General features: G+C 36.5%; 2 protein-coding genes across 2 annotated transcripts in view; both read left to right on the top strand.

The window, feature by feature from the left end:
• The window catches only part of LOC138813717 (vomeronasal type-2 receptor 116-like), a 33,543-nt gene extending 23,471 nt beyond the window's left edge, over positions 1-10,072 (top strand). Inside the window, exon 8 of the mRNA XM_070002101.1 lies at positions 9,962-10,072. Within this exon, the coding sequence (XP_069858202.1) occupies positions 9,962-10,072 (111 nt within the window). The remainder of the gene's footprint in view (positions 1-9,961) is intronic.
• Positions 10,073-10,120: 48 nt separating this feature from the next.
• The window catches only part of LOC138813716 (vomeronasal type-2 receptor 116-like), a 29,106-nt gene continuing 22,822 nt past the window's right edge, over positions 10,121-16,404 (top strand). Inside the window, exons 1-2 of the mRNA XM_070002099.1 lie at positions 10,121-10,388; positions 12,167-12,371. Of these exons, the coding sequence (XP_069858200.1) occupies positions 10,121-10,388; positions 12,167-12,371 (473 nt within the window). The remainder of the gene's footprint in view (positions 10,389-12,166; positions 12,372-16,404) is intronic.

Genomic DNA, 16,404 nt, shown 5'->3' with positions numbered 1-16,404 from the left:
TGTCTACTCAACAGTCTTTCCAGTCCTAAGCTGAAAACTCCTTTTCTTGGTTCATTAAAATTATTTTATTGTGTTCTTACACAGCAACCAGATTAAACATTATATTCTTGTTCTTGTTCATCTGTTTCTCAGATGAAGCATAAACTAATTTTAAAAGAATGGAAATTGTAATAATTTTAAAATTTTAAAAGAATGGAATTGTAATAATTAATATATGTCTAGGATAGTCTTAGCGGATGAGCAAAATAGCTCAATAGCTAGGTATATATGACCATATAAGATGACGTTAAGCAGCATGAACTCCAAGATATGAAAACCAGAGGTTTTACTTTGTTGTCATTATTTTTAATGTGCTATGTTATTTCTTTTTTCTTTTGTGTTTTTCCCCCTTATAGTTTATCCCCGACTGTCATTGTATTTGATTTTATTACCCTATATATCATATAGATGTTTATCTGAGTTAGGGAAGGGAAGGGGATCAGCAAAATGGTGAGACAAAGGACAAAGGCTGAACCAATGCAGCAGTGATACTCACAAGACAATATGTTGGAAATAAATTGTACAACTTGGTGTGTGTGGGGGCGGGGTTTGAAGTGGAGGATAAATGGGAGCAAAATGAGGGAGGGGGTAACAAGTTTGAGAAGAAATGTACTCATTAACTTATGTATATAAGTGTAACACCTCTGTACATCACTTTGACAAGAAAATTAATTCTTTAAAAATCTTAAAATAAGAAAAAGAGTCTCTAAGACTCTCCTGCCTTGGCTGGCTTCAATCCTCAATCCTCAGATCTCAGTCTCTTGAGTAGCTAGGATTATCGGCGTGAGCCACCAGGGCCCAGCTCTAAAATTTTTAATATCCAATTATTCTTTTAACTGACTTTTATTATAAAAGTGATGTACAGAAGGGTTACAGTTACCTAGTCAGGTAATGAGTACATTTCTTTTTGAACAGTGTCACCTCTTCCCCCATTCTCATCCAGGTTTTTCCCTACCCATGCTATCCCAAACAAGTTGTATAGTTCATTTTCAACATAGTATTTAGTGAGTATCACGGTATTATTTTTCTACACCTAGATTAAGAATGTTTAGAATCATTTTATCCAAAATGCTTATTCAAGTATTGTTAATTGTCAAATAAAATTTATCTAGAAGATTTTTTTGTTTGTTGTTTTACTGTGTATTCAACATTAATGATACCTATTGTGTCTATTTGCCATGTTGCTCAATTTAAGCTGTAGTTAACTCTATTATCTCCTCTTCATAATGTCTTTTCACGCTCGTTTTTCTCAATAAATCTTCTAAATTTTTCAGCTTATTAACTTCCTGTCTGCACACCACCATGTTGCAGAGCCCTCCAAACTATTTCATTAATATTTTCTTCTTCACAAATTTACATCCTTTAATGTACTTAGAGTTTGTTTTATTCAATACTTGTATATTTCCATTCACACATTCACCTTTTGAAATTATCCTGTGTCTCATTTATGGGACCTTTCTCTCTGTCCCAGTCTTTCTTTCTCTTTGATTCACTCCATCTCCTTCTTTGTCTTCCTCTTCCCTTTCACACTATTTTCATCTTATAACTTAGGAATGAAATTTATATGTTACAAAAATTAAGCCTCTATTGATGATTACAATGTATAAGATATTCTGCACTTTCTCCTAACATTAAAGTCCATTATTCATAATAGTAATCCCTTTCTTGCCTGGATATCATTTATATTTTACGGTTGATTCATCACCATGCATTAGTTTGACACAAAGAATTTTGAACATTAATTATATAAGATTATATCTTAATAACATCTTTCTTACAATCTGTTCAACATGAACATTTTTATTTGTCATATTTCAAAACTCTTAATTTGATAAGAAAAGCATCACTTATTGGTTCAAATAGGTTGACTTAGTCCATTCCATATAATTTGTACAAAATCACATATTTAAATGAAATAGACACAATTGCACTCATTTCTTGTCTCTACTAGTGTTAGTTACATATTTTTTCTTATATTAATTCAATTCATTTATGCATATGTGTACTCAGGGCCTATATTTTCCTTTAATTCTTTCATTCAATCCTTCTTTACCATTTGACTCAGAACTCCATTTTTAGCTGTTTGTGTCTTATTGGAAATCAGATTCTCATACATTTTCTTCCCCAGTTTGACTTCAGACCAATTTTTATTTTTACATTTCTAATAAATAAATGTCTATGTAAGGTACTATAACTTTGTATAATTTAAAATTTTAGTTTGCAATATAACAATATTTGACAAAATATTGTGTATATTTTTTTTGTTCAGGGCATAATGTTTAACAAATGAAAATGTAATTAATTTTCAACTTCCTCAGTATGGTAATCAAATATCAAAATATTCATGTTTTCACTGACATATTTTTTACTATATCCCTTATTAATTTAAGGGATTTCATTAATAGAATTGAGTTTATATTATTGAGTAAAACACTGAATTCTCATTGTATGATGTGAAATTATTGGGAGAATATGTGGTTTTATTGAATTTGCGTAGTATTTTGTAGCCTTTGCTAATATTTTCTTAAGATTTCTGTAATCTTACACAACTTTTTTCTATTAAATGAAGAAATGAAAAAATATACACATGGATGGGTTGATGTGTTGAAGTAAGATTGGATGAATGGGAGATAAGGAGAAAGTAAATGCATGTAAAGGAAAAATTCATAGATAAATAGGTAGAAGAACATAGGTAAAAAGGGAACAAGGAAAATGTAGCCATATGTACTATGTTTATTTGTGTTACAATTAAAACTTTATTCATAAGAAACAGGCTGGATTTGGTCCTTGAGTCATGGTTTACTTATCTTCTGTGTTGTGTGTATTTGTGTCTGTGTCTGTGTTTGTGTGTGTGGTATTGAAAATCAAATTTCATATCTTTTTATCTGATTTTTGTTGCTGTAAAACAGGTTACATGTATTATATCAAGCATTGGAAATTTCATATGAATGGAGCAGAATATAGCAATAAAGACCATTAGGATGATTTAAAATTTTTAGAGGAAATAAAATGAAATGGATTCAGGACATTAAAAAAAAGACTTTATATGCTTACATAAAACTAACATGGTGAAATTAATTTTAACTATACACTCTATTAAAACCTTAAAGTAATACAAAAAATAAAACTTAAAGACAATCTACTTAGAGTTGGAAAAATAACATTTCCTTTTGTCAATTAGGACTAAGCTTCATTTACACCCTTACATGGTGGCTTCACAAAACAAATACCTAGGACTCTCCAACTAAGAAAATATGTGTAAATACTCCTACAATGAAAAGTAAAACTATGATATAAGAGACTGGATAAGAAAATGAAAAGACGATGTTGATCCTTCCAATACGGGAGCATGGGAGATTTTGCCACTTTCTAAGTTCTGTTTTGATTTCCTTTTTCAGGTTTTTAAAGTTTTCATCATAGAGGACCTTCACTTCTTTGGTGAAGTTGATTCCTAAGTATTTTATTTTATATGAGGCTATTATGAATATAAATGCTATCCTGATTACAGCCATGATATTCTCATTGTTGGCATACAGAAAAGCTATTGATGTTTTTTATTTTTTATTGTGAAAATACTGTACAGAGGAGTTACAATTACATGGGCAAGATAATGAGTACATTTCTTATCAAGCATTGTAGCCTCTTCCTTTGTTTCCCCTTCCCATACCTTCCCATCCACTCCCGCTCTCTCCGGAATCCACCAGGTCCATCCATCCCTCCCCACGAAAGTTGTAAAGTTCATTTTCGACATAATGACTTGTACATCTCATTGTTACAATGGGTCCACCTGTATCCCTATTTAAACCATTTGTTTTTCCCATTCCCCTCCAGTAATTATAATGACATCAAATACAGTGAAAGCAGGGGTTATACTGTGGGGGAGGGACATACAAAGCAACAAGAAAATAATCTTATAAATGTGTTAGAAACAATCACATGACAGAAAAAAACATTTTAATACATATCTAAGGGTTCATTTCCCTAACATCATCTTATGTGACAGTTTCTGCTTGACTCAGGCATATACTAGATAACGCAAATAAGGGAAACTATGGGACCTGTGTTTCTTTGGGCCTAGCTTACTTCATTTAATATAATTTTTTCCAAGTCTTTCCATTTCCTAACAAATGGGGCAATGTCATTCTTTCTGATGGAGGCATAGAATTCCATTGTGTATATATACTACATTTTCTTGATCCATTCACCTACTGAGGTGCATCTGGGTTGGTTCCATACCTAACCTACAGTAAATAATGCTGCAATAAACGTAGTCATACTGGTAGCTTTAGTATGGTCTTGTTTGTAAACATTTGGGTAAAGGCTCAAAAGTGGGATTGCTGTGTAATAAGGGAGCTCTATGTGGAGTCTTTTGAGGAACCTCCATACTGCTTTCCAAAGTGGTTGAATTAGTTTACACTTTCACCATCAATGCAATAAGGTTCCCTTCTGTCCACATCCCCTCCAGCATCTGTTGTTAATAGAGTTCTTGATTATAGCCATTCTAACTGGAGTGAGGTGGTTATCTCAATGTTGTTTTGATGGCTAGGGAGGTTGAGCATTTCTTCATTTGTCTATTGGCCATCCTTCTTTCCTCTTCAGAGAAGTTTCTCTTTAGGTCTTTAGCCCACTTATTTATTGGGCAGTTGTTTCTAAGTTGCAGGGTATAAAATTAACCCTCAAAAATCAATGGCTTTTCTGTATGCCATCAAAGAGAAAAGTGTGGCTGAAATTAGGAAAGGAACTCCATTTGTAATAGCCCCACAAAAATAAAATACCTAGGAATTAACCAAAGAAGTGAAGATCCTTTATGATGAAAACTTTAAGAACTTGAAAAGGATATCAAAACAGAACTTAGAAAGTACCAAAACCTCCTATGCTCCTGGATTGGAAGAACAACATCGTGAAAATGGCAATACTTCCCAAGGCTATCTACAAGTTCAATGGGACACCTATAAAAATTCCAACCTCATTCTTAAAGGAAATAGAAGAGGTAATCCAAAAATTCATATGGAACAATAAAAGACCCCGAATAGCAAAAGCACTCCTCAACCGAAGAAAGAATGCTGCTGGAGGAATATCAATACCAAATTTCAAACTTTACTCTAAAGCCATACTATTCAAAACAGCTTGGTACTAGCCAAGAACAGACCTCAGGGCCAATGGAATAGAATTGAAATCCTAGAAATGAACCTACAGACCTATAGTTATCTAATCTTCGATAAGAGAGCTAAAAAAATAGAATGGAAGAAAGACAGCCTCTTCAGTAAATGGTGCTGACAAAATTCGTTAAGTACTTGTAGAAAACTAAAGCTAGATCCTTATATATCACCCTGCACCAGAATCAACTCCAAATGGATCAAAGAACTTGGAGACAAAGCAGACACTCTGAAAACGTTACAGGATGGAATAGGAGAAACCCGAAATTTTCTTAATAGAAACCCGGAAACACAACAAATCAAAGAAAGGTTGGAAAAATGGTATTGCATGAAGTTGCAGAGCTTCTGCATGGCAAAGGACATAGCTAGCAAGATCAATATAAAGCTTACGGATTGGGAGAAGATCTTCATTAGCCATACAACAGACAAGTGTCTTATATCTAAAATATTCTTGGAACTCAAAAAATTAAATCCCCCAACAACCAATCCTCAAGGAAACAAATGCCCAATAAATCAGTGGGCTAAAGACTTAAAGAGAAACTTCACTGAAGAATAAAGAAGGATGGACAATAGACACATGAAGAAATGCTCAACCTCCTTAGAGATCAAAGAAATGCAAATCAAAACAATGTTTAGATACCATCTCACCCCAGTTAGAATGGCAAAAATCAAGAACTCTGTTATCAACAGATGCTGGAGGGGATGTGGACAGAAGGGAACCTTCCTTCATTGTTGGTGGGAGTGTAAACTTGTTCAACTACTTTGGAAAGTAGTATGGAGGTTCCTCAAAAGACTCCACATTGAGCTCCCCTTTGACCCAGCAAACCCACTTTTGGGACTTTACCCCAATGTTTACAAACAAGACTATACTAAAGCTACCAGCACAACTATGTTTATTGCAGCATTATTTACCATAGCTAATTTATGGAACCAACCCAGATGCCCCTCAGTAGATGAATGGATCAAGAAAATGTTGTATATATACACAATGGAATTCGATGCCTCCATCAGAAAAAATGACATTGCCCCATTTGTTAGGAAATAGAAAGACTTGCAAAAAATTATATGAATTGAAGTAAGCCAAGTCCAAAGAAACATAGGTCCCATGGTTTCCCTTAATTGCAATATCTAGTATATGTATGAGTCAAGCAGATAAGATCAGATAAGGTGATGTTAGGAAAATGAACCCTAAGGTATGTATTTAAATGTTTTTTGTCTTTTTTTTGTGTGTGTGTCTGGTCGTTGGGCCTGAACTCTGGGCCTGGGCGCTGTCCCTCAGCTCTTCAGCTGAAGGCTAGTGCTCTACCACTTGAGCCACAGCGCCACTTCTGGCTTTTTCTTTTTGCTTATGTGGTGCTGAGGAATCGAACCCAGGGCCTCGAGCATGCAAGGCAAGCGCTCTACCACTGAGCCACCTTCCCAGCCCCTGTTTTTTTTTCTTTTGTACATTTGTTTCTAATGCATTTATAAGATTATTTCAATGTTGCTTTGTATGTCCATCCCCTACAGTATCACCCCTGCTTTCACTTTATTTGATGTTGGTTAAATTTCTGCAGGGGAAGGGGGAAAACAAGTCGTTTAAATAGAGATACTGGTGGACCCATTGCAACAATAAGTACAAGTCATTATGTCGAAAACGAACTTTACAACGTTGGGGGGGGGGTGTTGGAGTGGATGAGAAGGGATGGGAAAGGGAAACAAAGGAGGAGTCTGCAATGCTTGATAAGAAATGTACTCATTATCTTGCCCATGAAATTGTAAGTCCTCTGTATGGTATTTTCACAATAAAAAATATTATGTATAAAAAAAGAAAAAGAAAAAAAAGAAAAAAGCTATCTTGATTTTTAACACAATAAACAAGACATAAAATTAAATATTACATATAGCACTATAAAGCCTCAAATCCAAATTACCTAATATAACTAAAGTATTTTTGAAAATTCATCTAAAAAATGTATGTTATGTCTTGTATTTCTCCATCCGTATTTCTGTGGTTCTAGACTGAAACAAACACTGTATTGAACAAAGCTACTTTCCTGTTAAATGGTAGGATAAAGGGTGAACTAATTCGGCCCTGATACTATTCACTATGTTGAAAATGATTTATACAGCTTGATAGGTGACAAGTGGTAGGGTGGGGAGCAAAAAAACTGGGAGAAAATGTGGGATGGGATGACACTGTTCACGAAGAAATATACTCATTACCAACCTTATGTAAGTGTACCCATACTGCACATCACCTTTACAATTAAAGATAAAAAGTAAAATAAATTTCTCTTGATCAAACTGTCAAAAAAAAGAGATTGTAGCACATAGTCTTTGGGAATCATGGAATATGGGATCTATATCAAAATTCAATAAATTAACTGCACTTACCTGCATAAAACATTATCCTTAAAAATCACATTCTTTGAAACAATGGATTTTTGCAGTGTTCTATATGGCACATTCCTGCCTTTCCTCAGACTCCTCACTCTGTCTGCAGTGATAGTTATGGTCCTGGACTCAGGAAATCTCCTCAGGAGGGAAAGGCTGCCCGTTGCTTTGATTGTATACCTTACCCAGAAAATGAGATTGCTAATGGGACAGGTGAGTCTGTGACTTATGAAGAAATATTTTTATCTCTCCCTAATTTTCCAAACAAATTAATGTAAAAGTTGTATATTAAGATTACGGAGCCCATGCTCCTCTCCCTGTTTATTACTAAATTCTGAAAAGTGGTGGTATTGCTAACTGTAACATGATAACTCCTAGCTTTGAATTATATATTTAGTAACATTTTGCAGACTATTACAGGCAAAGTTATCTCCAGGAATCCTTCTTATCACGAACCATTAGGACAAGTCTCAATTCTAACAGGGAATTAAACCTAAGACTTATTATGGAGAGTGTTCATCTTGAAAGTTACATTTTATGCACACAGAAAACATTGATCACCCATATATTTATTTCTCAGTGCCCAGAGCTCTTCTTAGCACAGGACAAAGGCCCTGTAAGCTAGATTCAGTATAAGGTGAGCATGAATATAGAAAGTCCAAGAGTGGTCAATCTTTCCCTATAGCTTCACAGGCGAATAGGTAAGACAAATGTAATGAAATGAAATTGAGGATAATATACAACAAGTTAACATTAATGTTTTACAGAAACATGTGGGGACATTAAAATATGATTGAAGAACCATTAACTAGAGTGAGAAATAGTGTATAAAATTTTAATAAGATATTATAGTAGCCCAACTATTACATTGCCAATACATGTGATAGTCATTGAGTGAAAAAATGTTAAAAAAAAGTTGCTTTGTATGTCCCTCCTCCACGGTATAATCCCTGTTTTCACTGTATTTGAGGTTGGTAAAATTTGTGGAGTTAAAGGGAAAAAACAAATCTTTAAATATGGATATAGGTGGACCCATTGCAACAATGAGATGTACAAGGTGTTATACTGAAAAATGCACTTTACAACTTTGGCATTTGTGTGTGGGGACATAGGGAGGGATTGGAAGGGATGGGAAGGGGGAAACAAAGAAGGAATGAACAATGCTTGTTTAGAAATGTGCTCGTAACCTTGCCTATGTAATTGTAACCCCTCTCTATAGTATTTCACAATAAAAAATGATTGAAGCATGAACACGACCCCATTTGTAAGGAAATGAAAAGATGTGGAAAAAAATTATATTAAGTGAATTAAGCCAGACCCAAAGAAACATAGTCTCCATGGATTCCCTTATTTGCATTAATTAATATATGTGTAGGATAATCTTAGCAGATTAACAGAAGAGTTCAATACCTATGTCCATATGACCCTATAAGTTGATGCCAAGCAAAATGAACTCCAGGACATGAACACAAACAAATTTTGGTGTTGTTGGTTTTAACATAGTATGTGATTTCATGCATCTTTTGTACCTTTTTCTCACTATGGTATATCCCCTGTTGTCACTATATTTGCTTTTAGTATCCTAGACTTATGTATGTGTATATGAATTAGGGAAGAGAAGAGAACCAACAGATTGGTGAGGCAAAGGACAAGGTGGGAAACAATACAACAGCAATATACACAATATGTTAGAAATTATGTGTACAACTCATTGGTTGGAGACTGGCAGGGAGGGAAAGTAGGAGAAAAACGAGGGAAGTGTAACAAATTTGACAAGAAATGTACTTATTACCTTATGTATGTAATTGTAACACCTCTATACATCAACTTGACAATAAAAATTCGGTATAAAGAAGAAGATAAAAATAAGATGAGGTTATGGCTTGAGAAAAAATATAAAAACACTTTTATGATAGTAAATGGTGGTAAATGCTGACATCTCAGGATTCCACTTAAGTGAAAAATTTCCTAAATTTTTGAAGAAAATGAGTTTAGTAAAAAGAAGTAATGCTAAAGTACATGTCTCACCAGCTATGGAGCAATGTGTGAAGTGTCCAGATTATCAGTATGCCAACACAAAGAGGACTAAGTGCCTCCTGAGAACAGCAAGTTTCCTGGCTTTTGAAGAGCTTGGGCATGGCTCTGGCCTGTATGGCTCTTTGCTTCTCTATACTAACTACTCTTGTTTTAGGGATATTTTTTAACACAAGACACTGCAATTGTCAAGGCCAATAACCGGGCTCTCAGCTATATTTTGCTCAACTCGCTCATCTTCTGATTCCTCTCTTCCATGGTCTTTCTTGACCATCCAAACCAGTCACATGCATCCTGTAGCAGATCACATTTGGATTTGTGTTCACTCTGGCTGTTTCCACATTGTTGCCCAAAAGAGTGACTATGGTTCTGGCCTTCAAGGCCACTACCCGGGGAGAAGTATGAGGTGGCTGCTGGTATCAGGGGCTCCTAACCTCATCACCCCATCTGCACTCTCATCCAGGTGACTCTCTGTGGACTTTGTCTGGGAACCACTCCTCCATTTGTAGACACAGATGCACACTCTGAACATAGCCACATCACTCACTGCCTACTATTGTGTTCTGGGACACCTGAGATCCCTGGCCCTGGCCAGCTTCACTATGGCTTTTCTGGCCAGGAACATGCCTGGCATCTTCAATGAAGCCAAGTTCCTGACCTTCAGCATGCTGGTGTTATGCAGTGTGTGGATTATCTTCCTGGCTGTCTACTACAGTGTCAAGGGGAAGGTCATGGTGGCTGTGGAGGTCTTCTCCATCTTGGCCTCTGGTGTAGGGCTCTTAGGTTTTATTTCTGCCCCAACATGTTACATCATCTTGTTCATGCCAAATAGAAATTCTCTGCATGGCTTGAGGTTTAAAACACAGTAAGAGAAATAATCATTCTTAAAATTAAGCACATAGGTTTGATTTTATATACAAGCTCTGATCTAATTTTACAGTAATTATCTCTTCTTGACATAATTTGTATTATGGAATTTATACCTGAAATACTAAGAATCTAGTGTGAATTTTCCTAGCAGTGGTAGTCACAAGTGATGGTGATCACAATTTAAACTGGAATTTTGCTTCGTATTTTTGTTTCCTCCTATTCAGTCTGCACTTAATTCTATTATCCCCTCTTTTTAATGTCTTTTCACTTTTGTCTTTCTCAATAACTCTTTTAAATTTTTCAGTATATTAACTTCCTGTATGCATACCTCCATGTTGCCGAGCCCTCAAATCCATTTCATTAATATTTCCTTCTTCACAATTGTACACTATTAACGTTGTCTTTAGATATTGTTTTGTTCAATACTTGTATATTTCTACTCATACTTTCATCTTTTGAAATTATGCTGAATCTCTTTTGTGGGACCTTTGTCTCTTTCCCAGTCTCCTTTCTCTTTGTCTCTCTCCCTCTCATTCTTTATCTTCCTCTTCCCTCTCACACTGCTTCCCTCATATAACTTAGGAATGACTTGTACATGGTACAAAAAATTCTCTTTGATTTGAGCTTACAATACATGAGATGTTTGGAATTCTCTCTTAAGATTAAAGTTTGCCATGCATAGTAATAGGACCCTACTTGCCTTGATATACTTTTTCTTTTATGGTTGATTATTCACTCTGGGTTTATTTGAAACCAAGAATTTTGAATATTAAATATATATATATATGTACATATGTATATATATATATATATATGATTGTTTTTGTAATTTCATCACTACTTACAATCTGTTCAAACAGAAAAAAGTTTTATTTACCACATTTCAAATTCTTGGTCAGACAAGGTTTACTTATTGTTTCATATCGGTTGATTTAGTGGGCTCTATACTATGTTTGCAGAATTACATATTTAAGAGAAATAGACACAAGTGCACTCATTTCTTGTCCATTCAAGAGCTCTTTACATGTTTCTTCTGATAATAATTTTATTCATTTATGCATACTTGTACTCAGGGCCTATACTGTCCTTTACCTTTTTCACTCAAGACTTCTTTAACACTTAAATAATGCTCCATTGCTAGCTGATTGGTTTCTGATTAAGAGTCTTGTAAACTTACCTTCCCAGGCTGATTTTGAACCTCTTCTCACATTTACATTTCTAAAAGATACATGGCTAAGTCACTTACCAGAGCTTTCTATAAATTAAATTTTTAGTTGACAATAAAACAATGTTTGGTAAAATATATTGTGTTCATATATTTTGTTGGGGGCATGATGTTTAACAAAGAAAGTGTAATTGATTTTTGTTGTCCTGTTGAAAACAAAATTTTACAACTTTGGTGTGGGGGGAGGATTGGGTGAAGGGGGTGTGGGGGGATGCTGGGAAGGGATGGGAAGGGGAAATAAAGGAGGAGGCTACAATGCTTGTTAAGAAATGTACTCATTGGAGTTCCGGGAAGATGGCGGAGGAGAAGCTGTAATCTGAACAAGCTCTCGCATAGAAAGCAGTTTTAGAGTTCCAGTGAACAGTCCTAAGCCAGAGAATCACACCAAGTGTGCCATCACAGGACAGAGAGTTAGACAAGAGAGGGAAGCCAAGGCCAAAAGACACATCTGAGTGCTCGCCAGCAGCCGCGGCGGCGGCAGCGGCAGGGTCGCAAGCGGCGGAGACCGCAGCCAGGGCCATACCTGAACACTCACACAGAGAGTCCGGGAAGAAGGAGCCAGACGCAGCGGGCGACCAGATTCTACTCAACATCAGCAAGAACCAACAAAGAGTGGACATCTTTATCCTGCAGCTTGCAGACCAGAGACGACCCAGGATCCAAGACTCGGCGTGAGTAGAAGCCCGACGTCCTCACTCCTTCTCAGGGAGCAGAGGAGGGAAGGCCACCCCTCCCCTCCCAGCACCAGTGATCTCCATCTTGGATACCGACAAAGCTCGGAGGAGCTGCCAGCTCCAACCCAGGCCTTGGAATAAAACGAGTCATTTAGCAGGTCACAAGAACTTAACAGCGAAGTGACCTGCCAGACTCGGCTCCATCCAGGGAAAAGTCACCCAGCTCAGGCGCCAGCCATTGGAGTGGCTTCCCTCACTGGGTAACCAGAGCCAGAGGCTGCCCCTCCCTCTAGCAGCCTCAACAATCAATTGAAAAACAGAATCCCTGAGAACGGCTCCAGGCTGGGCTCTGGGAGATTTTTTTTTTGCACAAAACAGCCCCAGGAAAAAGCTACTGATTGTTGAAAGGCCTCAACTCTACCCAGAACCTAGCCTCACCACTGCATCCCCCTCTTCTGTGATTCTCAAAGCAGATCACCCTCCTAGAAAACTAACCTGGGAGGGGGATCTCAAAATCTTGGGTAAAGCAGAGCATTTTTCTGCCTCTTCCAACAAACCGACTTAAGAAATCAATCAAGCTGACCAGAGACTCCAACTAAAGGCTGGTGACAGACAAAAGGTAGATACAGGATTCTTCCCACCCCTCCCCCCCAAAAAAAAAATCAAAGGACTTTTGTTTTCTTTTTTTTTCTTCTACTTTTCTTTTTTTGTTTGTTTTTTGTTTTTTGTTTACCTTATATATGTAAAAAATTTTTTTCTCTTCTAAAACTTTTATTAATCTTTAATTTTTGCCTCTTCTGAAAAAATAATTGATTTCCAGTAACTTTTTTTTTTCTCCTCTTATAATTTTTATTTTAGGAATATGTGAATGAGCGTTTAACTTTCTTTTCTTATCTTCTTTCTCTTTTTCTTTCTTTCTTAATTATCTTTTTGTTTTTTGTCTAGCTCTACTGAACTTCTGATCTTTTCTTCTCCCTTTCCCATCCTTAAAGTTTTTCACAACTCCTCTATGTCCCTCCCTTTCTCTCAACATATTCACATTCCTCTCTAAATAGATGGTCTTTTAATCTCTATAATAACAATAATTTTTACGTTTCTATTTTTTTCTGGTCTCTTTTCATTCCCCTATCCCTCTCTTCTTTTTCTCTCTCTCTCTACTTGCAACCTACCCAACCCATTTCCTGCATTGTGATTAGGACATAGTTAACTCTCCCTGTGCCTCCCCACACCAATCTATTCCTATTTTTTACCCACAACTCTCCCTAATCCTAATAATTTCTGGTTTTCCAAATTCTTTTCTGAGGTTCGAAGTCCTTTAAAATATAGTTGTTTGATGTTGAATAGATGTATCTGTTGAACTAGATTGTATCTGTAGACTATTGACTGTACAAATGCAAACTTTGGTTGATGGTTGCCTTAAGATAGTGTTCTAGCATAAAACTGGTGCTATCTTCATCTCAAATGAGCAGAGTAAGCCAGAAAAACACAAGAAAAATGGCAAATTCGGGTATCTCAATTCCCAAACTTGATAATCAGGGGTCAGATCAGATAATGAACAAACCAGAGGAGAGTTCCCAAATAGCTCTACAAACACTGGTGGCAAACATGATAAATGAGAAGTTTGACAACTTATAAAGGACTCTCTATGAGCGTGATAGGGAGAGAGAGGAGGCATCCCAGAATTTTATACAGGAATATCATAAGCGTGAGGAAGCTACTCAAAAACTGATACAGGATTTGCGTGAACAACTTGAGAATACTCAAAGAGAAAGGGAGGAATGGCGTGAGCAGGCTGAGAACACTCAAAGAGAACTGCAGGATTCCCATGAACGTGAGGAAGCTAAACAAAGAGTAATACAGGAATTGAGAGACCAGGTAGAGAACACACAAAGATCACTAAAGGCATCCATAGAATCCATTAACAAAGAGCTGAAGGAAGTCAGGGAGACCACAAAGGGAATGCTGAATGGAACCCAACAGAAGGAATGGGAGTCCAAAGAAACCATATCCAATCAACTAAGTGATTTGAGGACAAACACTGAACACCAAATTAAGGAAGTAAAGAGATTCATACAAGACCTAAAACAGAGCTTCAACAAAGATCTTGAAGCCATCAAAGCTGACCAATTAGAAGGAAAAGAGATAAAAAACAAAGTAGAGAGTCTTGACAGCAGGTTAGACCATGCAGAAGATCGAATGTCAGGGATTGAAGACAGCCTAGATATTATAGAGAAAGAACATACAACCATCCAAGACAAGTCCAAAAAATATGATAGATCTATCCAACACCTGGAAGACACCAACAGAAGGCCTAACTTAAGGATAATGGGTGTAGAGGAGCACCTAGAAACAGAAGTTAATGGTCTAGGAAATTTGTTTAACAGGATCCTATTAGAGAACTTCCCAAACATGCAAAAAGATAGGCCTATTCAGATACAAGAAGCCTTTAGAACCCCAAATAGACCAGACCAGAATAGGACATCCCACCGTCACATTATAATCCACACAGGATCAACTCAAAACAAGGAAAAGTTCCTTAAAGCTGTCAGGGAGAAAAAAGCGTAATCACGTATAAAGGGAAACCAATTAGAATCACCTCAGATTTCTCAGCAGAGACAATCAAAGCAAGAAGAGCCTGGAATGATGTATGCCATGCCCTAAAACAAACAACTATCAACCAAGAATACTGTACCCAGCTAAACTCTCCTTCATAACTGAAGGCCAAATAAAAACCTTCCACAGCAAAGAAAAATTGAAACAATACATCTCCACCAAACCAGCCCTACAAAAGATTCTTAAAGATGTCCTACACATAGAAAACCAACAAGACCACAATAAAGGCCAAGAAACTGCACCCAAACTGAGAATCCCAGAACCATAGGAAGAACCCAGTTTTCGCAGCCCCCAAGAAGGTAGATAACATGGAAGGAACTCCCAAATACCTCTCAGTCCTATCTCTTAATGTTAATGGACTGAACTCTCCAATTAAGCGACATAGACTGTCTAGTTGGATTAAAAAACAAGACCCTTCTATCTGCTGCCTGCAGGAGTCACAACTTGCCCGTAAAAACAAAAACATTTTCAATGTTAAAGGCTGGAACAAAATCTACGAAGCAAACGGCCCTCATAAACAGGCGGGAGTTGCAATCCGAATATCAGATAAAATAGACTTTAAATTAAAAATCATGAGACGAGATAAAGAAGGTCACTACATACTAATTAAAGGATCTCTCCTTCAGGAGGATATTACAATACTAAATATTTATTTGCCAAACAATGGAGCACCCAAATTTATCAAAGAAACACTACTTTTCCTCAAATCCCATATAGATCCAAAGACATTAATTGTTGGAGATTTTAACACACCACTCTCCCCACTAGACAGATCAACTCGGCAAAAACTCAACAGAGAAACCGCAGATCTAAACAGCTGCATAGATCAACTAGACTTAACAGACATTTACCAAACATTTCACCTAGCAGCATCAGAATACATGTTCTTCTCAGCAGCACGTGGAACGTTTTCTAAAATAGACCACATTTTAGGCCACAAAGCAAACTTGTCTAAATTCAGGAACATTGAAGTTATACCTTGGATTCTCTCTGACCACAAGGGAATAAAATTAGAACTCAACACCAAAAGCCACCAAAGAAAGTCCGGTATCACATGGAGGCTGAACAACACACTGCTGAATCAAGAGAGGGTCATGGAAGAGATTAGAAAGGAAATTCAAATATTCATGCTATTCAACAAAAATGAACACATAAATTACCAGCTCCTCTGGGACACAGCAAAGGCAGTACTCAGAGGCAAGTTTATAGTTCTGAGCTCCTACATCAACAAATTGGAGAGATCTGAAACTAGCAATTTAATGACACATCTAAACCTCCTTGCAAAAGAGCAACAAGATAAACCCCAATCCAGTAGACGGAAAGAAATAATCAAAATTAAATCAGAATTAAATGCATTAGAATCCAAAAAAACTATAGATAGAATCAACAAAACAAAGAGTTGGTTCTTTGAAAAACT

This window comes from Dipodomys merriami, unplaced genomic scaffold, assembly GCF_024711535.1.
Source record: "Dipodomys merriami isolate MVZ:Mamm:240054 unplaced genomic scaffold, mDipMer1.0.p SCAF_6, whole genome shotgun sequence".
NCBI lineage: Eukaryota > Metazoa > Chordata > Mammalia > Rodentia > Heteromyidae > Dipodomys > Dipodomys merriami.
Note: the sequence above shows the minus strand (reverse complement) of the source record. Positions and strands in the feature narration are given on the sequence as shown.